We start from the raw sequence: 26151 nt of genomic DNA on the forward strand, positions 1-26151 counted from the left end.
ACAAATCAAAGCATCCGAACAAATCAAAGTCCACAATTCAACTCTAGTATTTTAGAACTTGTGAGGAGATCGTCTTGTGTTTCTTTGTTGCTCTTGTTGCTTGGTTGGCTTTCTTCGTTCTCTCATTCTTACTCTCAAAGCCTTGTAAGCGAAGCAAGAGACACCAATTGTGTGGTGGTCCTTGTGGGGTCTAAGTGACCCGGGAAATCAAGGAAGAAAGCTCACTCGGTCTAGGTGACCGTTTGAGAGAGGGAAAGAGTTGAAAGAGACCCGGTCTTTGTGACCACCTCAACAGGGACTATGTTCTTTGGAACCGAACCTCGGTAAAACAAATCATCGTGTCATCCGCTTTATTTTCTTGGTCGATTTATTCCTCTCTCTCTCGAACTTAACTTTTATTCTAACGCTAACCCAAGCTTGTAGTGTGCTTAAAGTTGTAAATTTCAGTTTCTGCCTATTCACCTCCTCTTGGCGACTTTCAAACATGTTTGTCTACGATCTTTCTTTTGTACACTTCTACAATTCAACACATATTATATGATTAGTACCCTCAAATAAATCATGTGCACATTGTTCCGCTTACTAACTATTTTTTCAAATAAATTTATAGCTATCTTCGTTCTCGAATATTTATCGTTCGTTAGTTTATTTTTAAACTAAAACACGATAAATAAAAAAGAACTAAAAAAGTATGTATTTATAAATTAAGATCTCACAAACGAGTTAAATATTGTTTAACCTCGCTCAGGGCGCGCGGAAACCACTAGTTGCATGAATTTCCTTGCTCAAAGGCAGTACCATCCAGATCCAGCAAGCCAGGGTTTCGCCTTCGTCCATCTCTAACACAGTACTCCACCAGGATATCCTAAACTCCAGACGGGATATTCCGTGCAAGCTCAGTTATCCGCTACCGCCACGTTCCCTGACCGTTATTATCGGCATTTGGAGAAATGAAGCTTCGGCTCTGCCCTCGGTGGCTCAGCCACCGGTTTCAGCGCCAGTTCAACCCCGCACCCGCACCCCGGTGCGGCACGGATCCCACCGGGCGCAGCGCACGACCCACAAAGTCAGAAAGCCGCTGCCCGGAAATCGCCCGCCTCCGCTCCGCTACGCTCTCACCACCTCCTCCGACGTCTGATCGGCATCGCCTTCGCCTCCGCTAAAATACTCGCGGTCCACGCTCTCCTCCAAATCCCATCGCCACGCCTTCGCCCGCGCGCGTCTCTCCCTCCCCCACACTCCGCCACCAGCGCCGAAGCAGAGCAGCCATGGCCGGTTACGAGCAGCGCGTCGTTGCCGTCATCATGGTCGGCGGCCCCACCAAAGGTTAGTGCTGCTAGATCTGCGCCGCGCGCCCCCGGGACCCTCCTCTGCCCTCTCATCGTCTGATACTCTGATCGGTTTGCTCTGGTGCTGGTGTCGGGTGCAGGGACGCGGTTCCGGCCGCTGTCGCTGAACGTGCCCAAGCCGCTCTTCCCTATCGCCGGCCAGCCCATGGTGCACCACCCCATCTCCGCCTGCAGCCGGGTAATCCACCAATTCCTGCGCTCCCCTGTCCTTTGTGGAATTGTGACGTTTGTATGGTTCGGCCTGCGGCTCGTATGAGAAAGTTTTTTTTTCTTGCATCCCATTGCTGCAGATCCCCAACCTGGCACAGATATACCTTATCGGGTTCTACGACGAGCGGGAATTCGCGCTATATGTCTCGTCTATCTCCAACGAGCTCAGGATCCCTGTCAGGTTTGTTTCGTGCCCTCATGTTGTTTGCTTCTGCAGTGTTTGGCTGGGTGCGTTAGGGAGATTTAAGAGAGCCGTGTCATTGACAGGGTCTCTGGCCAATTTAAATTTTAGGTACCTGCGAGAGGATAAGCCTCACGGGTCAGCTGGAGGGCTCTACATCTTTAGAGATTACATCATGGAAGACAGCCCGGTAATGACTTAGTGCCATGGCCTGATTGTCATCTTGAATTGGAAGTCGGATATTTCTAAAGCTGCAGTAATGCAGTGGATCACTTTATCCACATCTTTTTGAATAGCTTTTGCCTATTCAGAAGTCAGAACACATTCAGCGTCTGGGGTTTGTAGGAATCTATTACATTGCTATGCCGATTGGATCAAGAAAGTGGCATCCTCTAAAACTTCGTTACTGTTTTTGCTTGATGTTTTGCAGTCACACATAGTTCTGCTTAACTGCGACGTCTGTTCTAGCTTCCCCCTTCCAGACATGCTGGGTAGGTTGCCAAGTATCTGAAACATACTCTTCTTTCGTGTTGGCTCGATTTATCAGTTTGATGATGATCATAGACACAAGCATGGATAGTGTAATAATAGAACATCACGAGGTTGTTCTTTGCTTTGCTGTTTAGACCGAATGATAGCGTGTCCACTTATCACTAGTCAGAATAAGTGGAATGGAACTGTAGTGGTTGGTATTGAATCTGAAGCTGAGCTTGTCATTAGTATCTTGTTTTTGGCATATTCGTTGGTTACATCTTATAGAGACGCATCTGCCTCTAATATATGGTATTGTACCTGAGATCACTAAAATTATAGAGATGCATCTGCCTTGTCATTAGTATCTTGTTTTTTTTTTCCTGTTTTTATCTTCTACTAGGCTAGAATGGGCTTAAGGCTCTACAGTTGTGCTAGCTTGCCTATCACCTTGTAATTAGTGATATATTGTCAAGGGTAGTGGTACCCAAGGCAGCGGGACCCCGGCTACGTAGTTCGTAGTCGCGATCCGTCGTCGCCGGCAGGGTTATACCCCCACGCCGTCGCCGCCTTCGTCAACCGGGTTATGCCCCCGAGTTGCCGGCTTAGAGAGGAAGAGAGAGATGATAGGCTGGTAATACTTGATTGATTATCTCCTGTGCGGTTACCATCTTATATGGCCAGAGGCCCAACCGAAAGGGGCAACAAACTCCACAATCTAAAGAACTGAATAACAGCAGGCTATCCTACTTTCCCTCCTAGCCCCTAGCTGCGCTTGTGTCCTGCATATTTTCCTGCATGACTGCTGCTTGCTCTAGGGCGCGGCGCACGTCACGGGCACGACGCCGTCTCACATACGTGCGCCCGACCATGACATCTATAATATTTGGTCTAATTTTTATATTTATCTATATAATTGAGGTGTCGCCTCGCCTTACGCTTTACCGCTAAAATGTAAAAAGGGGTTGATCGTCTTATGTCGCCTTACCGCTTTAATAACCATATGTCTTGGCACCCTATTCGGACAAATTCTATCGACTAATGGGAGGGATTTAAACGTCAATTCATCAACAACTTTGGTGTGGCTTGTGACCGGGAGAAGACTTGGTATGACCTTGGACAAATTCTTTAGAAGGAAGATGAGTTTCTAAATAGTTACATCAAGAGGTGACATGATGTGAATGCTGATATCTCTGACATGCCAGATGAGGCATCTATACATGTTTTTCGGAAGGGTCTCATGAATCGAGAATCGTCTCAGAAACTTGTACGCAAAGCTCCAACCACACTGACTTCTTTGTTCTAGATTTCCAACAGCTATGCCATAAGCGAGGAAGTCATCGACACATGTATTCATCTTGAAGAGATAGGGACAAGAAAGAATAGAGAGCTGAACTAGATAATGGCAAGGATAAGTAACATAAGATAGATCATCAACTCACAACAACCGTTAAACGGGGGGCTTGGTGTCAATGTTCAGCTCTTGAACAAGATGAGTTCTAGAAGATTATGATGCAACATTGTGTTTATCACCCGGAGAGCTACCATAAGACCAGGAATTGTTTTCATCTTAAGGGATTCTCAAGCTATCAGAGGCCGAGTCCAACAGGCCCGAGCCGAGCAAAAAGGATAACTCGGATAAAAATGATAAGGAAAAATTCCCAAAGCCATCTCGAGATATACGATAAGAGAATGACTTGGACAAAAGTGGTTTTTGAGCTATGTTGCACTTGTCCCCGCTGTTCTTCGTCTTGATGCTTGTCGACTCTAAATTACACCATTAATCTGGACGCCATTGGGATCCAACGACATGATCTCTCTTCCTTGGACTCTCCTTTCATAGAGGATGAGGTGTGGGCTACTGTCAAGTACTTACCAATGGATAAGGCTCCGGGACCAAACGGGTTTATTGGCCGTTTCTATGTTACCTGCTGGGGCTGCATTAGGGGGGATGTCCTGGCTGCTCCTGCTATCCAGAATGGTCATATGAACAAGTTCCGCTTGCTCAACACAGCTAACATCACCCTCCTTCCAAAGAGATTGGATGCAACTGAGGTTACAGATTTTCGACCCATTAGCTTGATCCATAGTGTCGCAAAGTTGGTCACCAAAATCATGGCCAATCGGATGGCTCCTTTGCTGCCTACATTGGTGCCGGTTAGCCAGAGTGCTTTTGTCCGGGGCAGAAGGATTCATGATAACTTCATGTTTGCCTAGCAGGTGGTGAAGTCTTTGCATAAAAAGTAGGAAACACATATTCTTCTTAAATTGGATATCTCAAAAGCAGTTGACTCCGTTTCCTAGGCATTCCTTTTGGAGACTTTGTAGCATTTGGGTTTTGGTCCGCTGTGGCGTAACCTCCTATGTATGATCCTCTCCACCTCCTCGACTCGTGTCTTGCTCAATGGTGTTGGAATGAGAACCCATGACCCTAAACAGGGTTGGGAGTAGTATTAATAGACTTAGTAACTGGGCCAGGCCCATTACAGTGAGGGTGAGACGGTAATTACAAGGGGAACACCCCAAACCCTAGACGGGTAGTCTAACACCCCCCCCCCCCCCCCCCGCGCAGTCACAACTCTATCCTGTACAGATGTTGAGACTGGATCGAAAGTCTAAAAATACACTCGACGGTAACCCCTTGGTGAAGATGTCGGTGAACTGCAGCGTGGTGAAGACGCTGAGAACCCGAACGTCACCGGCAGCGACACGCTCGCGGACGAAGTGCAGGTCGATCTCTACGTGCTTCGTGCGCTGATGCTGCACGGGGTTGGTGGAGAGGTAGACCGCATTGACGTTGTCGCAGTAGACGAGAGTGGCGCGCTGGAGGGGACTGTGGAGCTCGTGGAGGAGCTGGCGCAACCAGGAAGCCTCTGCCACACCGTTGGCCACGGCACGGTACTCGGCCTCAGCGCTGGAGCGAGAGACGACGGGTTGCCGCTTGGCGGCCCAAGAGACGAGGTTGGCACCCAGAAACACGGCGTAACCGGAGGTGGACCGGCACGTGTCGGGACAGCCAGCCCAGTCAGCGTCGGTGTAGACCACGAGCTCCGACGTCGGGGATGGGCGGAGTAGGAGGCCGTAGTCGAGGGAGCCGCGGAGGTAGCGCAGAATCCGCTTGAGCGCAGTGAGATGGGGCTCCCGCAGAGTGTGCATATGCAGGCACACCTGCTGGACAGCGTAGGCGATGTCGGGCCTGGAGAACGTGAGGTACTGGAGCGCGCCGGTGAGGCTCCGGTTTGACGTCGCGTCGGCGACCAGAGGCCCATCGTCCTCAGAGAGCTTCGCCTGAGTGTCGACAGGCGTGGAGCAGGGCTTGCAGTCAGACATGCCAGCCCGCTCCAGGATGTCGATGGCGTACTGGCGCTGGTGGAGGAAGAGACCCTGAGGCCGGCGCTCGGCGGTGATGCTGAGGAAGTGGTGTAGGGGCCCCAGGTCCTTCATCGCGAACTCCCGCTAGAGGGCGACTATCGTGCGGTGTAGAAGGTCGGCGGTGGATGTCGTGAGCACAATGTCGTCGACGTAGAGCAGGAGGTAGACGGTGTCGTCGCCGCGCCGGTAGATGAACAGGGACGTGTCCGACTTGGCCTCGAAGAAGCCGATGGAGGCCAGGTAGGAGGCGAAGCGACTGTACCATGCCCGTGGCGCCTGCTTGAGGCCGTACAGGGACCGATTCAGCCGGCAGACCAGATCCGGACGGTCAGCGTCGACAAAGCCGGTGGGCTGGCTGTAGTAGACAGTCTCCGTCAGAGTGCCATGGAGGAAGGCATTCTTGACATCGAGCTGATGGATCGCCCAGTCGCGGGAGAGGGCGAGGGAGAGGACGGCGCGAACAGTGGCGAACTTGACGACGGGGCTGAAGGTCTCGTCGTAGTCCACTCCGGGGCGCTGGGTGAAGCCCCGAAGGACCCAACGGGCCTTGTAGCGGTCGAGGGAGCCGTCCGAGGTCAGCTTGTGGCGAAATAGCCACTTGCCGGTGACCACGTTGGTGCCTGGTGGACGCGGCACCAGGTCCCAGGTGTGGTTGGCCAAGAGGGTCGCATACTCCTCCTCCATAGCCCGACGCCAATGTGGGTCGGCGAGGGCGGTGCGAACGGAGGAGGGCACCGGGGAAGCGTCGGGTGGGGTGCTGGACGTAGTAGCTGCCAGGATCAGCCGGTCGACGGGGCGGAGAACGCCAGCGGCGCGCCGAGTCACCATCGGGTGGATGTGCCCGGGGTCGCGGTGGATGGCGACCGGGTGGTATACGGACGACTCGGAGCGAACCGCCGGAACGTCGAGAGCGACGGGGGTGGCCGGCTCGCGGCGGTGATAGACGACGGCGGGGTCAGCGAAGCGAGCCGCGCTCGTCGACGGGCCCGAGTCGGGGGGCGCCGAGGTAGTGGCGTGGCCGCGACGATGGTAGACGAGTGCGGGGTTGGCGAAGCGAGCCGGGGTCGACGGGGCCGCGCGTGGCGCAGGCATGATCGACGGGGCCGCGCGTGGCGCAGGCAGGATCGTCGGGGCCGCGCGTGGCGCAGGCAGGATCGACGGGGCCGTGCGTGGCGCAGGCATGATCGACGTGGCCGCGCGTGGCGCAGGCGGGGTCGACGAGGCCGCGCGTGGCGCGGAAGAGGTCGTGAGCGGTGGCGTCGCGGCCGCACGAGGAGTGGGTAACGGTGCAAGACGGGGCGCCGGAGGTGGGGGAGGAACCGAATCTGACTCGAGGAGGGAGTCAAGATCGGTGGGTGGGGTGGAGCCAGCAAGGGGAAACACATCTTCATCGAAGACGACGTGACGAGAGATGATGATGCGGTGGGAGGTGAGGTCCAGACACCGGTACCCCTTGTGGTCAGGAGAGTAGCCAAGGAATAGGCAGCGGGTGGAGCGAGGAGGAAGCTTGAGGGGCGGTAGCGGAAGTGTTAGGGTAGCAGGCACAGCCGAACACGCGAAGGTGATCATAGGAAGGGGCTGTGCCGTATAGGGCGAAGTGAGGGTAGGGTGGCGCACCGCCTTCGAGGGAAGGCGGTTGAGGAGATGGGTGGCAGTGTGCAGGGCCTCTGCCCAGTAGCTGGCAGGGAGAGACACCTGGAAGAGAAGGCAGCGGAGCATATTGGTGGTGGTGCGGTTCATGCGTTCGGCTCGGCCGTTCTGTGCAGAGGTGTAGGGGCATGAGAGACGCAACTGGACGCCATGAGTGAGGAAGAAAGAACAGGAGGCGTTGTTGTCGAACTCGCGACCATTGTCACACTGCAGAGCACTGACCGGGCGACGAAACTGAGTGGATACTCAGGCGAAGAAATGTGTAAGTGTGGGGAATGTGTCAGACTTCAACCGAAGTGGGAAAGTCCAGAGAAAATGGGAAAAATCATCCAAAATCACCAAATAGTATTTATAACCAGAAAGACTGAGTACAGGGGAGGTCCAAAGATCATAGTGAACCAGGTCAAAAGCCTGCTCAGGTCGAGAAGAAGTAGTAAATGGGAGACGAGTATGTCGGCCTAACTGACAAGCATGACAGAGACCCGCAAAATGTCCCCTACTACATGAAGGATCAAGACTACTGGTAATCTTGGTCATGACGTCGGGTCCAGGATGGCCGAGACGACGATGCCAAGTGGTGGAGGAGGTGGTGGAGACCAGGACAGGAGGTGGAGACACGCCGGCGGTGGAGGGCTGGAGCGTGTAGAGCGGCCCCGAGCTGTCACAGCGGGCGAGAAGGGTCCTGGTGGCCAGATCCTTCACAGAAAAACCAGAGGGGTCAAACTCAATGGAACAGGAGTTGTCAGTGGTGAATCGACGAACAGAAAGAAGATTGTGAGTGATGTGGGGAGCTACGAGAACATCGTTGAGGTAAAACGGCCTAGGGAGAACCGAGGCACCTACTGAGGTGACTGGCAGAGTGGAACCGTTTCCAACGACGATCGAGGATGGGTGAGAGGGGAGGGGGGATGAGAGCGAGAGAGCGTGCCTGTCGTGGGAGTGGTGTGGTACGAGGCACCGGAGTCGATCACCCAGTCGGAGGGGGGAGGGGTCATCGCCATGGTGCTGAAGGCAGCAGCGAGGGAGGCGGTGTCCCAACCGCCAGCCGGCGGGGACCAAGTCGTCGAGGTGTGGGTCCCCGGGGGCAGGAGCGCGGGCGGATCCTGGGGCACGACGGGCACACCGTAAGGAGGCGTCGGGGGCATGCCGTAGTGAGGTGCAGTCAGGAGGGCCGGCGCCGAGGGACAGGAGGCACTCGGTGCCTGGCCCGGCCACATGGCGATGGTCCCGGTCCAGGGGTTGTAGAAGGACGGCCACGCGTGGCCGCCACCCCGGCCGGAGGGACCACCACGAGAGGATCCGCCACCCCCACGACCGCCCTTGCAGGAGCGACGACCTCCGTCGGTCGTGGAAGTCGGGCGAGGGGCCGCCGGGACGGCGGGAGGAGGGCGGGTAGGAGCCCCGGTCGACGGAGGACGGGTGGCCTGGCCCCCTGAAGGCGGCTGACCGCTGGTAGGAGCGCTGTAGAGAGCCGAGGCAGGAGTGGGCGCCTCATTCGCCATGGTGAGCTCCTCGAGGAGAAGCTCGTTCCGCACGGCGTGGAAGGTGGGGAAGGGCACGCTCCTCTTGATGAGAGCCTTCGTGGCCGTAGCGGGGGCTGAGGCCACGCAGGAGGTTCAGCACCAGGGTACGATCGGCGACTGGCTCGCCGAGATCGCGGAGAGAGTCAGCCAGGCCCTTCATCTGGCGGTAGTATTCTCCCACGGAGAGGTCCCCCTGAGAGAATAGATGGAACTGGACGTCGAGGTGGAGCGCCCGAGCATCCCGATTTCCGAGGAACTGGTCCTCGAGAGCGAGCCACGCCTGGCGCGCAGTGTCCGCCTGGTCGCGGATGATGTCCTGTAGCTCGACGGTGATGGTGCCGTGGAGCCACGAGAGGACAACGCTGTCCATGAGGCACCAGGAGCGAGGCGGCGGAGCATCGCGGTCGACGAGGACGTGATCGTCGAGGACGAACCGCCGCAGCGTGAGGACCTGTCCTCGCCAGCGGGGGTAGTGGGAAGACGTCGGATCCAACACCACGGACACGAGGGCCCGGATGTTGTGCAGTCCGGCGGCTTGAGCGTGGAGAGCAGCGATGAGGTCGGCGTCGAGGTCAGAGGCGAGGGGATCCTATGGGGTCACCGGGGGTTCCGCATGGGCGAGTGGCGGGCGGCCGAGGAGGCGCTGTGTGGTGGCCATCTGGGTAGTGAGAGCGGCGCCCAGGGCACGCTCACGCTCCAGGGCGAGGGAGGCGGCGCGCTCGCGCTCCCGCGAGGCCGTCACTGCGGCCTGGATCGTAGCTGAGGGTGCCGACGAGCGGGGAGTCGATGGCGGGGAGTGCGGAGGGCGCGACGGTGTGGCTCCAGGTTGGTGAAGCGAAGGCGGGAAAGCCCGGTGGGGAGCCGCGGCGTAGGGGCAGCGGGGAAGCGGCATGAAGGGGCCCGAGACCGGCGATGTAGGGGGTCCCTCCATGGGTGAGCTCGCTGCTGATTGCAGCAGGGGCGATGGGGAGGTGCGTGGCAGTGGTGGTGCCCATGGCGGGCAGCATGGCCCCAGTGGTGGCGGCAGTGTCCGCGTCCATCGGGGCGATCGGTGGCGCGGTGGGTCTCGGCCGCGGTCGTCCAGGCGGCTGCGTCGGGACGACGGGAAGGGAGCGGCGCTCGTCGGCGCTGCAAGGCAGTGGCGCAGGGCGGCGGCGCTGCAAGGCAAGGGCGCAGGGCGGTGGCGCACGGCGGGTGGCGTAGCTGGCGCACGGAGCGGACGCGTGCGCGGCGCGGGACGCGCGTGCACGGCTGCGGGATGGCACCCTGGCGCGCGCGAGCGAGAGGGAGAGGAGGGACGCCGGCGGCTGGGGGCGGCAGCGGGGGGAGAGGGAGACCGGCGGCTGGGGGGCCGGCGGCGGGAGAGGGAGACCGGCGGCTGAAAAAAACGAGAAACCCTAAACCTAGCCCTTTGATACCATGTTGGAATGAGAACCCATGACCCTAAACAGGGTTGGGAGTAGTATTAATAGACTTAGTAACTGGACCAGGCCCATTACAGTGAGGGTGAGACGGTAATTACAAGGGGAACACCCCAAACCCTAGACGGGTAGTCTAACAAATGGGAAGCCAGGTGACTTCATCTTCCACCGCTCTGGCCTCCGCTAGGGGGACCCCTTGTCCCCAATGTTCTTTATATTGGTCATGGAGGTCCTCAGCAGCTTGATAAAGCACACTGCTAGCATACAACTCCTGCAGCATCTTGCTGTCCAGCCTGGCCTTCATCGGGCATCGTTCTATGCAGATGATGCGGTTATTTTCTTAAGGCCGTCTGAGAGTAACATGCTGGTGGTGCGGGATATTCTGGAGCTCTTTGGACAGGCATCAGGGCTACGCAGTAACTTGGCAAAGAGCTCGGTCTCTCCTATCTCGTGCTCTCCGGACGACTTTGTACGCATTGCGGATTGTCTTTCCTGTGAGATCAAGGATTTCCCGGTCAAATACCTAGGACTACCTCTTTGTCTTCGTAGGCCTTCCAAAGAAGACTTTCTTTCTCTTATTGATAAAGTTGCAGATAAGTTGCCAGGGTGGAAGGCTAACCTGATGAACAGGGCTGGTCGTTTGATCATGATCTGTGTGGTGTTGATTGCCACCTCTATCCATCATCTGATTGCTCTAGACCTCCCAAAATGGGTGATCAAGGCGATTGATAAAAGACGAAGGGGATTCCTTTGGAAAGGACAAGAAAAGGCTAATGGTGGTAACTGTCTTGTTTCTTGGGATAAAGTGCAGCGCCCCTTGGAGCTTGGTGGGTTGGGGGTTCATAATTTGGAAATCTTAGGTTGGGCTTTTAGGATCCGGTGGCTGTGGGCACAAAAAACTGACCCCAACAAACAGTGGGCTGGCTTTACCATCAATATCCCTCCCAAAGCTAAAGCTCTTTTTGATGTGGTTGTGGTGTCAGTTGTTGGAGATGATGAATCTATACTTTTCTGGAAAGATAGGTGGATTCAAGGCAAGACTATGGAAGAGCTGTCACCATATCTTGTTAGAACAGTTCCAAAAAGATCAGTAAACTGAAGAACTGTTGCTCAGGCTCTTCATAACCAAGCGTGGGTCTCAAACATTGGGTGTTCTCTCACTGTACAACTTTTGGTTGAATACCTTCAGATTTGGGATGTCTTGGAGGGGGTGACCCTTGGAGAGGGGCCAGATCAGCATGTGTGGAAGTTTACTCAATCCGATTGCTACACTAGCTAATCAGCCTACTCTGCTTTCTTTGAGGGGTCTGTCAAGTTCAGACCTTGGAGATTAATTTGGAAGAGTTGGGCTCCTCTCCGCTGCAAGTTCTTTCTTTGGCTTGCCAGGAACAACCGATGTTGGACTATGGATCGGCTTGCCAAACGAGGCCTTTCTCACCCAGATTCCTGTCCCTTGTGTGACCAAGCCGGTGAGACCCTTCAGCACATTCTAATTGGCTGTATCTTCTCTAGACAAATCTGGGCCTTGATTTTGCAATCCTTGCATCTGGAGGCCATTACGCCCAATGGGGGCAGAGTTGGGTTTCTTCTCATGGTGGACGCGCTCTGTCAAGATGGTTCCCAAGAACATTCGAAAGGGGTGGAACACTCTTTTTATTCTGATAGCCTGGGAAATTTGGAAATTTAGGAACTTGTGTGTGTTTGAAGGCTCCCAGCCAAATGTGCAACTCCTACATAGGAGGAAGTGAGGGTCTTCTTTGGTGTGCTGCAGGAGCTGCAAGGTTGCTTGAGCTCCTGAATAGGTTGTTATCCCCAGCCTCCTAGGTGCTGGTGGCCCTGGTCGTCGGTTTTTGTTGTTCTTTTGTGTAAAACCTAGCTGTCTGTACTTGGGTTGGGTCATTTTGACCTTACTCGTTGTCTTTTTTTAAATGAAATGACATGCAGCTCTCCCCGGTCGTTCGAGAAAAAAAAGATGGCATGAACATGTCCAATTCATAGAACATTGAACAACTAAGTTATTTTTGTGTTTAAGTTTTCTTTACATTAACCTTTTTTTCCTCCAAACACCCCGATTCTATTTTGTTACACTCAGGATGTTGGGGGGCTAACTATGTGTCAATGCAGATCAATCAATAATTTTATCGAACTCTTTTGGGTACCTCGCCGTCAACTACTTCATAGATCAAGGGTGCGATGTTGCAACATTGTAGCCATGATCGTCAAGTAGAAATGGACACAAGTCTATGCCTTACACGGTCATGAAACAGACTCGATCATCCGAAAGGGTATCAAACGCTACACTCGTTGAAGGGTACTTAGTACACCATCTAACATGTGGATGTAATGTCCCTTAGGGGAGGGCGATTGAGTTCCTGGTGAAACACTTTGAAGGGCATATCATGTCAGGAGGAGCTGAGGACTTAGTCTTAAAGTCCCATAGGTGAGGACGATTGAGTTCTTGGTGAGATACTCCAAAGGGCACAATGTGTCAGGAGGAACTGAGGATTCAATCGTCTGAAACAAATATCTCGTTGACCACTTGAAGGAAGGCCACTTCAGAGGAGCGAAGGTTGAGTTTTTGTGTAGCTCGATACTGGTGGCCGAGTTGTCACAAGCTTTGGTTCCGACGGTAGAGCCGGCTAAGAGGTTGTCCTTCTTCTTCTTCATCTGCTCCAAATCGTCCCTTTAAGTACATGGAGGTGTGTCGTTGATGATTTTGATCGGGTGCGCCTACATCGACAAGGGCTCAGAGCAGGAGGCAGATTATCATTTTCATCATTATCGGAGTCATCGACTCAAACCACCCTTCTCCTCTTTCGAGTCTTTGGAAGAGAACTCGGACTAACAGTGGTTGCATGGGGCTCGAGGGCTCGACTAGCAGACTGCTCAGTGAAGTGGCTGGGGCCTACCTCGTCATAGCTCTGAGCTGCCCAAGCAGGACTCTATGGAGAAGAATAAAGAATTTGAAGAGACATAGAATTACAAAATTTGAAGTGTCGGATGGTTGAATCCACAGAGTCCTGAGCTCCAAGCCAAGTTTATGGACTCAGGGGTTGCACGAATGAGCCAAGGACTCAGCCGAAGACAGATCAACAAAGATATGATGATTCAAGTCATTTAAGAAAATTCATGAAGAGTCCCATTTATCTGAATCAATGACTCAGCCAAATGAGACTCGTAGGCTACTGTCAATAATATGTATCATGGGTATCCAGATCATGCTTTGTGAAGGATGGCCTGAACTAAGGGGCACATGGGTTCTGTCGGGAGTCCAGGGACTCGACGATCAAAGATGGGAGGGAGCCCCAAAACTAGGACTCTAGAATCACATATATGTCAAAGATCTCATCATATAAGAGATATGACAAAGATCTCAATCGATAATGAAGATACGATTGTAAAGATAGAGTTCGACTCGTATACAATTCGGTACTAACTTAGTCACATTGCCAACTAGGTAGCCGACTCTGTGCTTACCTTGTAATCTCCATCCCTTCCTAGGATATAAAATGAGGGGCGAGGGATCCCTCTGGGGAAGATTAGATTACATCACAACATACAACAACAACCACACATATGACATAGGATATTATCTCACATCGAGAGCCTGAACCGGTATAAACCCTTGTGTCGCCCCTGCCTTTAACTTTTTTCGATCTCGTGATCTATCCCATACAAACACTATCAAACAATCTTCGACACTAGCCTACCCCAACTTGCTTAGGGCTAAAAGGTTTTCTTGTTGTAATATAGCGTATAGACAATGATGAAATGGTCGTCCATTCTGTGAATCAATGGTAAATAAGTCCATCAATTTTAAGTGTTCTGTATACAGATGCTTCACTCCAAAAGAGTGTTTAAAGATAATTTAGATGTGTCGATTTAATTTATCATTGGATAATAAGCTCTTTTTCACAAAATGGTAGACTTTACATCTTCATTCATCTAAATCCTTAGGTTTCTATCTGACATAACTGAGAGTATGGAACAAATATTTTAGCTTCTGAGCTTTTTTTTTGAAATATTGATAAAAACCAGCTGTTTATTCCTAGATACTCTATCATTCCTTTTTTCATTACCTTTCTATACTGCTGCACAATATGCATCCGAACTTTTATTGATTTTTCACCTATAGTTTTGTTGATTAGAGAAATAGGAGATATAAGCCAAACTTGTCCAATAATAGTAAGTGCTAGTGTGCTACAGTTTTAATAAGTACCTTTTGTTGTAAAATATTAGATAGCTCCATCTGCATAGCTTCTTGTTGGATACCAACAGCTAAATGTATCACTGTTTTCATCATTGTAGAGGCCCATAAAAAATATGGAGGAATGGGTACTTTACTAGTCAACAAGGTATACTAATACTATTTTATGCAGATTAATCTTGTCTTTCTCATGCATAATTTGTTACTCTTAACATCATCCCACTTTTAATATTCTATGCTAACACTTTCAATCAGGTATCTGCAGAGTCAGCTAACCAGTTTGGCGAGTTGGTAGCTGATCCTGAAACAAACGAACTGCTGCACTATACGGAAAAGCCAGAGACTTTTGTGAGTGTTTCTGCCCTTTGTTGCTTTATTTGCTCGTCTATATTTCCAGTTGAGACTTTGCATGCCATATCTGCCTCTGAAATTGATTGTAGTTTTCAGAATTAATATCTCCCAATGAGTATGCATAGCATAGCTGATAGCAGTAATGCAGTTTATCTATATGTAGGTGAGTGATCTCATAAATTGTGGAGTATATATATTTACCCCCAATATCTTTAGCGCCATTGAGGATGTCTTAAAACAGAAAAAAGACAGAGGTATTGTCCCCTGTTATATTACGATATTTCCCTTTGAAACATGTGTTATTATTTAAAACAAATCATTTTTTTGTTTATTCTATTACTTCAAATGTCAACTTCTCTTAACTAAGTAGATGTTTTTTTCTCGAACTCGCAAGAGGATTGCATGTTATATTAATAAGAGAAAAAAGTACAGAAACAAGGGAGGTGGGGTAACCCCAGCAACCCCCCTAGGAACTAAACAACTACAACATGAGCCATAACAGACAACCCAAGGAGCCCTCTGGCTCATGCAGCACCCCATTCATAGCACTGCATGGAGATAAGCTGCAATAAACTACCAAGATCAGGGTGACACCCATCAAACACACACTGATTCCTAAACTTCCACAGCTGCCAGGCAATGAGGATGATGATAGTATTCATCCCTTTTTTCTTTTCCTTGGGGACCACCTTAATTATTCTGCCCCACCAGGATGCAAAACAACTGTCTGTGGCTTGGGGTGCTAAGACTGCGAAGCCAAACTGTCGGAATAAAGTGACCCATAACTGCCTGGCAAACACACAAGATAACAACAGGTGATGGATTGTTTCAGCTTCCTGATCACACAAGGGACAGACTGAAGGGTGAGGAAGTCCCCTTTTAGCAAGCATGTCAGCTGTCCAACACCTATTATTGATCACTTGCCACATGAAAAATCTGCATTTTGGGGGCCCAACTCTTCCAAATCAATTTCCATGGGGCAAAAATGATTCCCCCTTGAAAGAAGGCCTTATAGGCAGCCGTTTTTTTTGCAATTTAGTCCTTTTTTTCGAAAAAAATCCATGTTTAATCCTCTGAATGAATATCGTTTTTGGAACTCCTATGCACTACTAGCGGCTGACGTGGCCTACCTCGGCGCCATAAACTATGGCGCTGAGATAACACGGCTCGGCGTCGAGGTCCTAGCTACGCTGAACTCCTATGCACTACTAGCGGCTGACGTGGCCTACCTCGGCGCCAGATCTTGGCGCCGAGGTTGGCCTCATCCTCAATCCTCCGCTCTTTGCGTATTCGTATCATCGAGTACTTTTCGAGATCCAGAACGCGCGTTTAACACATCACATCACCTCCGTGCATGCATTCACACCACAGGAGAGACAAAGTAATACTCCAAGGCTTGTGGTACTAGTAGCAATATAAAAAGGTAGATTAAATTATCTTCAATGCAATACTGGCCCTGCAATACCTACGGGTACTGGTAGCAATATAAAAGGTGGAGTGGACACATAGCAGTACTCTAAGATTGTTGAGGTGCTCATATCTAGTAGCTCCATCTTGGGTTTGGAATGTGGCCGATCGATCGTTTAAACAAGTTGAAAGAAAATTAAGTTTTTTTATTCGGTTGCGTCATGCACCGTGATGATAGCGAACTAGTAGAAGTCATCGCGTACGTGTGTCTCTAGATCAAGTACTAGTAGGGGCTGTAAGGTGTAGTAGGAGAAATGATGGTCTAGTCTATAGGGTGCAGTACAAGTAGGTGGCCAGGGTCAAGTCGAGACGATCTGGCCTGAGCCAGTAACCCACCCATGCCCCATGTCCATCGCCCGTTGCTTCCAGCCATGTGGGCCTCATAGTGACACGGACTAGGGGTGAAAACGGGATGGGTACTCGGAACGGGTACTAAAATTATCTAAATTTTCGAATACGGATACGTGTATTTTTTGTCGGTAAGGATACGGGTACTACGCAGATATTGAACTCCCAGATACGGGTAGGATACGTAATCGTTGTTACCCAGCAACTACCCGGATACCCTGGGTCGGATACGGGTAAAATTCGGTCGGGTACCCGGGCTGGCGCAGTACAGTGTACATCGGTGCCCATCTGCCTTGTGCGTTGGCCTGCTACAGTGCTGGCCCAAAGTCCAATGGCCCATTATCAATACGTGCCCAAGCGGCCAAGCCCAAAGCAAATCTGCAAAAGGCCAAAAGCATTAGGTTCTAGGGTTTCACTTGCTATCTGGTATATCGGACACAATTTAGCAAAACTAAAAAAACAATATAAAATAGTGAAGCCGTGAATCCGACCATGTTGACAAGAACACAATTACTAGAAACAGAAGTTAACGAAAGATGAACAATGTAGCAACTACTGTAGGTGCTCGTTCACATAGATGGGCTCCATGGGGAGTCAATAAAAAAATAATGTCAACTATCATATGAATTAAAATCCATTCATGTCAGCTATCTACTATGGATTTATTTTTCTATATTTAATCTATCATGTACATGATTATATATTTCTTATTTTATTTGTTTGTTGGACGGTTGGACAACTAATATTATCAGGACGAACTATCCGACAAATATCCGTTATCTACCCGAGTAATATCTGATATCTGTTTCTTACCCGCCTGAATTATTATCTGGTCCCGTCCTGTATCTGTCCCGAATTTTAACTACCCGTACCCGATCCTGTATCCGAGAGAAATACATTAGGATTAGATACGGGATGACCCTGTATATGCCTGTATCCGTCCCGCTTTCACCCCTAACACGGACACAGGAAAGGTAATGGCAGAGTTTGGTAGAGTTATTTACGCCTCTGCGATAGCTAGCAGATGTGCAGCGGTGACTAAGGTCTTAGTGGCCGCGAGCTCGGCGCCAAGATCCATGGCGCTGAGCTAGGCCACGTTAGCCTCTAGCACGACAAGGGAAGCTAGCGTATCTCATTGCTCGGCGCCATAGCCTATGACACCAAGCAAAGGGTACAAAAACGACATTAAGTCGTCTAAGGGGGCCAAACATGATTTTTTTTCCAGAAATGCTAAATTGCAAAAAAAATCGGTTATAGGCAGACTGGCTAGAATAAATGCTAGATTGGTCAAGCCTCCATTTGTGTTGATCCTCAACCCCAACATTCAACTCAAAGGCTTCTAAAATTTCCCACATCATAAAATAATCCTGAATTACAGGAAAAGTGAGAGCTCCTCTAATGTCCCTTACCCAACCTCTCCCCAACAAACCTTGAGCAACTGTTCTCTTGTTTCTAGTTCTGGTTGGGATAGCCTTGGACAGATTGGGAGCCGGCTCCTGCATAGATTGTCCTTCAATCCAATTATCCTTCCAAAATAGAGTGTTTTCTCCATTTCCAACTTCTGTCTTCACTGCCATATTTTTTTCTCGAACGCGCAGGAGAGTTGCGCATCATTATATTAAGAAGAAGAAAAGGTCCGACCAAAATAGACCTGGACAATGACCACCAAATAAAGGTGGTTACAAAGTTTGCTAAGGGGACATTACACAGATGACTATATAAAAGACGACCAGGCCTGAACTCTCCCTGAGTTAAGGCCACAAACCTTTCAGCCCTGTAGCCCCAGCTAGACACCACATCTTGGCATCGACCCTAATGTCTTGAGTAATCCTAGAGATGTCTGGAGTAGCCCCATCAAAGACACAAGAGTTTCTGTGTTTCCACAACCACCAGGCCACTAGGATCACAGCTGAATTGAATCCTTTCTTTTGTGCCTTTTGAACTGTCGTTCCTGACCTATGCCACCAGTCTTGAAAACTAGATTCCGCAGTTCCTGGAGTGAGGTGCTGCAGCCCAATAAGAGAGAGGGTATGAAACCAAACTTCCCTAGCAAAAACACATTGTAACAGAATGTGTTGCATGGTTTCTTCTTCCTGATCACAAAGAAGGCATTTTGTGGGATGGTCCAAACCTCGACGAGCCAATCGATCCGCTGTCCAGCAGCGATTTAAAGAAGCCAGCCAGATGAAAAATTTACATCTTGGAGGTGCCCAACTTTTCCAGACCCTTGCTGCTGGTTCAAAGGTGACCATCCCCTCAAAGAAACGATGATAAGCAGATTTAGAGGCAGAAGGGGTCCAGCGGTGTTGGTCTGAAACTCCTGGGCGAAGTTGGAAGCCTTGAATCAGGTCCCAGACCATGAAGTACTCAGATAGAAATTGAGCTGATATGCTTCCCGAGATATCATTTACCCAGCCATTTTTAGTCAAGGCATCCTTCATTGTTCTACTTTGGAGAAATCTGTTCGGAACCCGAGAGACAAGGACCGGAGCCAAGTCACACAGAGCCTGTCCATGGAGCCAGCGATCCGTCCAAAAGGAGGTTTGGGATCCGTCTCCTGCCAAAGAAACCACTGAACATGCAAACATGGCTGCAGCATTGGGGTGTACTCTAATTTTCAAATCAGCCCACATAGGATTCGGTTGAGTTTTCTTCATCCAAAGCTACCTCATACTAAGAGCCCAACCAAGGACCTCTAAATTGTGCAGACCTAGCCCGCCAAGGTCCAATGGCCTACAAACCTTTGCCCAACTAACCATACAATGGCCTCCTTTGACATCTTTACGGCCTTTCCAAAGAAATCCTCTCCGAATTTTATCAATGGCCTTGATGACCCACTTGGGACATTGAAGAGCAATTAAGTGATAGATAGGGATAGCAGTTAACACTGCTTTTACCAGAGTTGTTCTCCCAGCCAGGTTGATCATTGAGGCCTTCCACCCCGGAAGTCTATCAGCCATTTTATCGATGAGTTCAAGGAAATCATGCTTGGAAAGTTTACGTACTGATAGTGGTAGACCCAAATATTTGCACGGGAAGGATATCACATTTTTTTTTCTCGAACACGCAGGAGATCTGCGTATCATTCCATTAATAGATAGAAGAAGGTACAACACACCACACCCGACACACACCTGACACGACACACACACACATGACACAACAAGACACAAGACACAACACAGCAACCACACACATCCACTCTGAACAAGCCGCTAGACTATCCCCCTGGGTCAAGCATAAACATAAGAGTTGAAAGCAGGTTCAACCCTTTTGCCCCGGCACTACACCACATCCTGAGCTCATCGCCAGCGAGGGTGAGAGCACTCGCCAGGCTTGGCGATCTCCCATTAAACACGCAGTCGTTGCGATGACGCCAAAGGCTCCAAGCGCCAAGAATAACTAGAGAATTGAAGCCGGATTGGAGATCACGGGGAATCTTCCCCACAGCTCTGCTCCACCAGTCATCAAGGCTGCAACTAGCATTATCTGGTGAAAGGTTAGGCAACCCAGACCTGCTTAACAAGGAATACCAGAACTGTCGTGCAAAGACGCAAGAGATGAGAAGATGTTGTATTGTTTCCTCTTCTTGGTCGCAAAGGGGGCACACACTGGGGTGGGGTAGCCCCCTTCTAGCAAGACGGTCTGCGGTCCAGCATCTGTTGTGCATGACAAGCCAAAGGAAGAAACTGCACTTTGAAGGTGCCCAAGATTCCCAAATGCGCTCCGATCTGTTTCAATATGATGGTCATTACACTGAATAGTGGTCATTGAGCACTTACCAATGTTTGTGATCAGGTCGGAGGCTTCACCAAAAATTCTCAGGATTTCTTTGACCAGATTTAACTCATTCTCTCCAGGTTGCAGAAATAACACGACATCGTCTGCATACAGTGAAACCCGCTGTCCATTACCTCTACGCATGAGAGGCTGCAAAAGGCCCAATTCACTTGCTTTTGTAACCAGGGAGTTCAGAACATCCATAACCATAATGAAAAGCATAGGAGACAAAGGGTCCCCTTGCCGAAGAAAAGCCTTTTCTTTACTTGAAACATGAAGGGGTAATCCAGCCCAGGGCCTAGGAGCATCTATTTTCTCCATCCATAGCCATCTAACCCTCAATGCCCATCCCTGCAATTGGAGATTAGAGATACCCAGGCCTCCATACTGAAAAGGTCCTGTAATTTTGTCCCATGCAACTAGACATTTTCCACCATTGGCAGTGTCTTTGCCAGCCTGATCACCCATTTAGGCATTTCTAGGGTGAGCATGTGATGAATAGGAATAGCAGAGAGGACAGCCTTTACCACATGTTAGAGTAATAATAATTGGATAATTAGGTCCAACCCTAGAGGGTGGCTATATAGGGTTTATACATGGGCCACATGGGCTTAGCCTCATGGGCCTAATCCATTCTAACACCACAGTCTATCTGCCTGCCTTATTCAAGAGGTTTGCTTTCCAAATAGGAAGATTATCAACAACCTTATCTATCAACAGCTGCCAATCTGCTTTGCTTGGGTTTTCTGGAGTCAAGGGTAGCCCTAAATATTTGCAGGGGAACACTTTCACTTCACAGGCTAGGATACTGGTCACTAAGTTAGGCTCCTCCTCAGTGCAGTTAATTGGAATGACAGAGCTTTTCTCCATGTTGGTGACCAGACCTGAAGCCTTGCCAAAAGTATCTAGAAGGACCTTGAAAATGCTAATTTCTCTTTCATCTGGTCTGACGAAGCAAATGACATCATCTGCATACATAGAAAATATGTGCTGCACTTGTTGGGTGGGGAGGGGTTGCCTTTTTACTTTTGATACAAGGCCTTGCCAAAAGTATGTAGAAGGGCCTTGAAAATGCTAATTTCTCTTTCATATGGTCTGAGGAAGCAAATGACATCATCTGCATACATAGAAAATCTGTGCTGCACTTGTTGGGTGGGGAGGGGTTGCCTTTTTACTTTTGATACAGGTCACATGGAAAAAACTTAGTTGCTTTGCCTATATTCTTTTTTTCTCGAATACGCAGGAGAGCTGCGTATCATTGTATTAAGAGAGCAAAATAAAGTGGGACTGACACAAAAACACTCCAATTCCCGGACCAAATAAGGGGTTAGAGACATAAACAGCCGATTTGTAACACACAACACGGACAGGACCAGACCACTAAGAGCCAACTGCTACCCAACTTGGCCCCTGACCCAACTGACTAAGACTCTTGGCACCCGCAAAGAACCAGAGATAATGCTCCTCCTCGAAAGAGTGAAGCAACACCTCCAGACAGGGCCGAGCCTCCTGAAAAAACAATGGAATTTCTATGCTTCTAGAGGCACCAAGCACTAGGATAATAACCGAGTTTAGGTCCTTTTTAACATCTCTTGAGAGGTGCTCGCTAGCCCTCATCCACCAATCAGCGAAGGAAGTGTCATTTTGCCGGGGAGCTCTAGAGGAAAAACCTATTTGAGTCAGCACTTTGAACCAAAATTCCCTTGCAAACACACAGCTAGTGAGAATATGCTGAACGTTCTTCTCTTCCTGGTCACAAAAGACACACTGAATGGGATGAGACAACCCCCTTATTGCTAAACGATCCTCCATCCAACATCCTTGAAAAAAGGCCATAGATGCTTTGCCTATATTCACATTCTTAATATTAATTTTGAGGGGTGGATATCGAGCTAGCTCGGCTCGGCTCGACCGAGCTCGAGCTAGCTCGTTAAGAAAACGAGCTGGCTCGGCTCGACTCGTTAAACAACCGAGCCAGAGAACCAGCTCGGCTCGGCTCGTTTGCGATCTCGAGCTGGCTCGTTTAGCTCGCGAGCCACAACCAAAAATAGTATACATGTATATATATACACCAATATAATCAATTGCTAGTTAATTTCATACTAATTTAACACTAGAAAAGACTAACAATAATCATAATTTTATATATCACATCATTTAAACCCTAAATTAACATAATTCATCACTTATTAATTCATCAAATACAAGTATAGGCTTTATTTTACAGATAAATGCTAGCTCATTCGAGCTAACGAGCTGGCTCGAGCTCGTGTCGAGCTGGCTCGTTAACGAACCGAGCTGAGATGTTAGCTCAGCTCGTGATGAAATTGAAACGAGCCGAGTCGAGCCGAGCTCACGAGCCACGAGTATTTTGTCCAGCTCTAATTCTGATATAGATGCTCTAAAATGTATTACCTGTAGCAGATATTCTAACTTGATCTTCTAATTACCTTGATTGTGAAATGGCCTCTAGGCTCTAGTTGAGTTGGTTAGGTGGTATAAGTAGCACCCTCAGGTCCTGAGTTCGACTCCCTGTAGGAGCGAATTTTAGGCTGGGGGTAAAAAAATATCCTCGTCTGTCCCACGCCAAAGCACATATTTAAGACCCGGTCACCAGTCGTGGTTGTTCTCGCATGTGCTACGGTGCCACTGTGTATGGGTGAGGCAGGGTTCGAGGGTTTTTTCGATCTGCGTGAGAAGATCTTAATATAATGCCCGGGGCTGTCTTATCCTCTGCAGGTCGAGTTTTTTTAATTTCCTTTTTTTTATCGAAAGCGCAGAAGAGCTGCGCATCATTATATTAAGTAGAAGGAAAAGAGGGTCCAAAATAGACCCCAGTACAAAAGACCTCCCCTAAGGGGATAAAAAAAGAAAAGAAAAGAAAAAACAAAAACAAACAATCCATGATAAACAATTACAACCCTTCAGCGATAAAGCAGGCAGCTAGGTGCCCCGGATGGTTGCGGCAAGAAAGGAGAGACCCTTAGCTCCTGCCATTTCCCACAACTGTTTATTTCCTTGATTGACAGTTTATTTTACCAGCACATGTTAATCCCTTTAAATGCTACATTTCAGCAAATTTGCGGCGTGTATCTAGCTTTGAAGCTCTTCATTCAGCAACCAAGTATGTATTGTGTTATACTGTTTATGTTTTTTTTTTTACAAATCTTCTTTGTCCTGCAGTTATCACCTTTCTCTTCGCCATTATGTGGAGGTTCTTCCAAAAACTAGCCAGGCCTAGTATATAATTTATATCACTGCTATTAATTCAACTACAAAGTATTTATCATTATGTAGACCTTATAAGCTTAATATCAACAGGGCTCTTCCACCAGACTTTGTTCGGTTAGATCAAGACATTTTATCCCCTCGAGCAGGAAAGAAAGAGCTGTACACATACCAGACACTTGATTTTTGGGAACAGATAAAAACCCCAGGGTATACAGATTTGTTTTCATGTTTTTTTTGCAATATATTAGAACTTCTGACATATCATTGCTTCATCTTGAGTTAGGATGTCTTTGAGATGCTCTGGATTATATCTTTCTCGGTTCCGCCGTACCTCTCCTCATCTTTTAGCCTCAGGAGATGGCAAAAGAACTGCCACTATTGTAGGCGATGTGTATATCCATCCATCTGCCAAGGTGCATCCTACTTCAAAGGTAATGTCTGTTTCGTCTAACTATTTTTGTCAGATTATGATGGATCATATTCAGTTGGTTGTTGTTGACTGAGAATGAAGTGTTTAAAACTTTTAAATAGGTGGATCTATTTAAGAAACAAAATGTAACTAATCATGTAACTCTATAAACAGATTGGCCCCAATGTTTCTATATCAGCAAATGCGCGCGTTGGAGCTGGTGCCAGGCTTATCAATTGCATAATTCTAGATGGTGTTGAAATTATGGTTGGTTTCTGTCTCTCCGTACAAACCGATAAACCTCGTTTAAGAGCATGAATATCTCATTGTTGTATTTTTTTTATTTTCCATTTGTGTATCAGGAAAATGCGGTTGTTATACATTCAATTGTGGGGTGGAAGTCATCCATTGGAAAATGGTCACGTGTACAGGCAAGTTTCTCTTTACCATTTCATTTTTATCATCAAAAAATTAATGAATCTTCATTCTGTATGAAAAGCTTAAAAACTTCACCTCAGGACTCTGTCAAGTTCAATTCAAGCAGCATGACTGCATGAGCAATGTCCTAGTGTTACAATGTTAATTCTCTCTGCCAAGGTTATGCTTCTGAAAAATATGAACGGTTCAGCACATCTAGGCCCCGTTTGGTTAGAGGGACTAAAGATTAGTCCCTAGTTTTTAGTCCTTTTTTTTGCCAAACGGAAGGAATAAAGTAGAGATTAATTGGTTTTAGTCTCTAGTCCCTCAAAGAGGTGCTAAAAGGGACTAAAGGCAGGGACGGACCTAGGTTAGAGCCTAGTGAGGGCACATTGCCCTCGCTCATTTCCCTGTTGTAAGCAGTAGAGCCTAGATTTTCACCATGAGATCTCCCGCTCAGCCGAACTTAGATGCCTCTGTTGTGGCTTTTTGGCGCCCGTCCTTACCAGTATGCCCTCAGTACTGGTATGTCCTATGTCTGCCCCTGTCTAAAGGGCACCTTGTCCACTTGTTGCCCTCACTTTTTCCATTGGCGCCGTACACAACAAACAAGGCAATGGGTATTTCAGTCTTTGTATACTGTATTTAACGTGTTGAGAATCTGTTTAGTCCCTGTAACCAAACAGGGTAGGGACTAAAGTTTAATCCATGGAGTAAACTTTAGTTCTAGGACTAATGGAACCAAACGAGGCCCTAGTTTTCTTGAATCGATGTTTCATAGTTCCAATTGCAAAGCGAATACATTCTACAGTGACATTTGAATGCAAACTGTTTAGGGCTTGTTTGGAAGCCCTCAATTTTTAAGAAACTGGTTTATAAAAAGTGAGTGGCTCTAAACAGATCGGTTTATGTCTCAGTTTATAGAAACCGGATTCTCAGTTTCTTAAAACCAAGAAGCTAGCATTCTCTAGCTAAAACTAGTTTATGAAAATTGAGGTGGTTCCAAGCACCATTAACCAGTTTTTTCATAAACTAGTTTCTAGAAATTGGAGATAAAAATTGGATTCTTAAAAACTAGGTCGCTTCCAAACAGGGCCTTAATTATGACAGTCAAAATTGGTGCGACTGTGCATACCTGCATGATCTACTCTTTTTCTGGGCCATTTAATGAAACTTTTGTTCTGAATTCAGGGCGAAGGTGATCAAAATGCCAAACTTGGCATTACTATTCTTGGTAAAACCCAAACTTGACGATTTACTGTTGCCTTCCCACACAGTTTCGTGTGATAACTTCGTTTCTGGAATTGACATCCTATCTTAACACAGGTGAAGCCGTTGATGTTGAAGATGAAGTAGTGATAGTTAACAGCATCGTGCTCCCAAATAAAACTCTCAATGTCAGTGTCCAAGAGGAGATCATCCTATAATAGCCGTCATTTTTTGTTTTATCCCTAATAAGGTCTGAGTACCAATCACATAGTTTAAGTTTATTCATTCTCACCATGTAAGCTTCTATTAGATTGAGATTATTGTTTTGGGTTTATACCTTGCAGCATGCCACTGCACAATCTTGACTTGCTGTGCTACTTTGATTAGCGAGTGTGGTGTAAAATGTACGAACAACTAACACCCGAGCTGCTAGCTTCAGATTAAAGCAAGCTGTTCAAACTGCCGCAGCTGTAATCCATAGAGACAAAACACTATTGAAGACTTCTAGCCCACAAGTGAAATTGGAAGTATAATCAAATCCTAATATAATTGTCA

The 26151-nt window shown here is 48.6% G+C and overlaps 1 protein-coding gene across 3 annotated transcripts; it reads left to right on the top strand.

The window, feature by feature from the left end:
* The first annotated feature begins 939 nt into the window (after positions 1-939).
* Positions 940-26151, top strand: LOC100192721 (Mannose-1-phosphate guanylyltransferase 1). 3 transcript variants are annotated; one of them, XM_008682564.4, is made up of 15 exons: positions 940-1326; positions 1430-1527; positions 1640-1740; positions 1852-1930; positions 2171-2231; positions 14486-14532; positions 14640-14732; positions 14899-14989; positions 23406-23454; positions 23652-23768; positions 23845-23992; positions 24145-24237; positions 24333-24401; positions 25579-25621; positions 25714-26151. In XM_008682564.4, exons 1-15 carry the CDS (start codon positions 1269-1271, stop codon positions 25812-25814), a joined length of 1248 nt encoding a protein of 415 aa, XP_008680786.1. In that variant the 5' UTR covers positions 940-1268; the 3' UTR covers positions 25815-26151. The 3 variants fall into 3 exon arrangements, with proteins under 3 accessions (XP_008680786.1, XP_020393364.1, NP_001131394.1); XM_020537775.3 differs by lacking the exon at positions 23406-23454 and adding an exon at positions 23514-23544; NM_001137922.1 differs by lacking the exon at positions 940-1326 and having other exon boundaries at positions 1827-1930; positions 25714-25981.

This window comes from Zea mays, chromosome 1 (assembly GCF_902167145.1).
Source record: "Zea mays cultivar B73 chromosome 1, Zm-B73-REFERENCE-NAM-5.0, whole genome shotgun sequence".
NCBI classification, from domain to species: Eukaryota; Viridiplantae; Streptophyta; class Magnoliopsida; order Poales; family Poaceae; genus Zea; species Zea mays.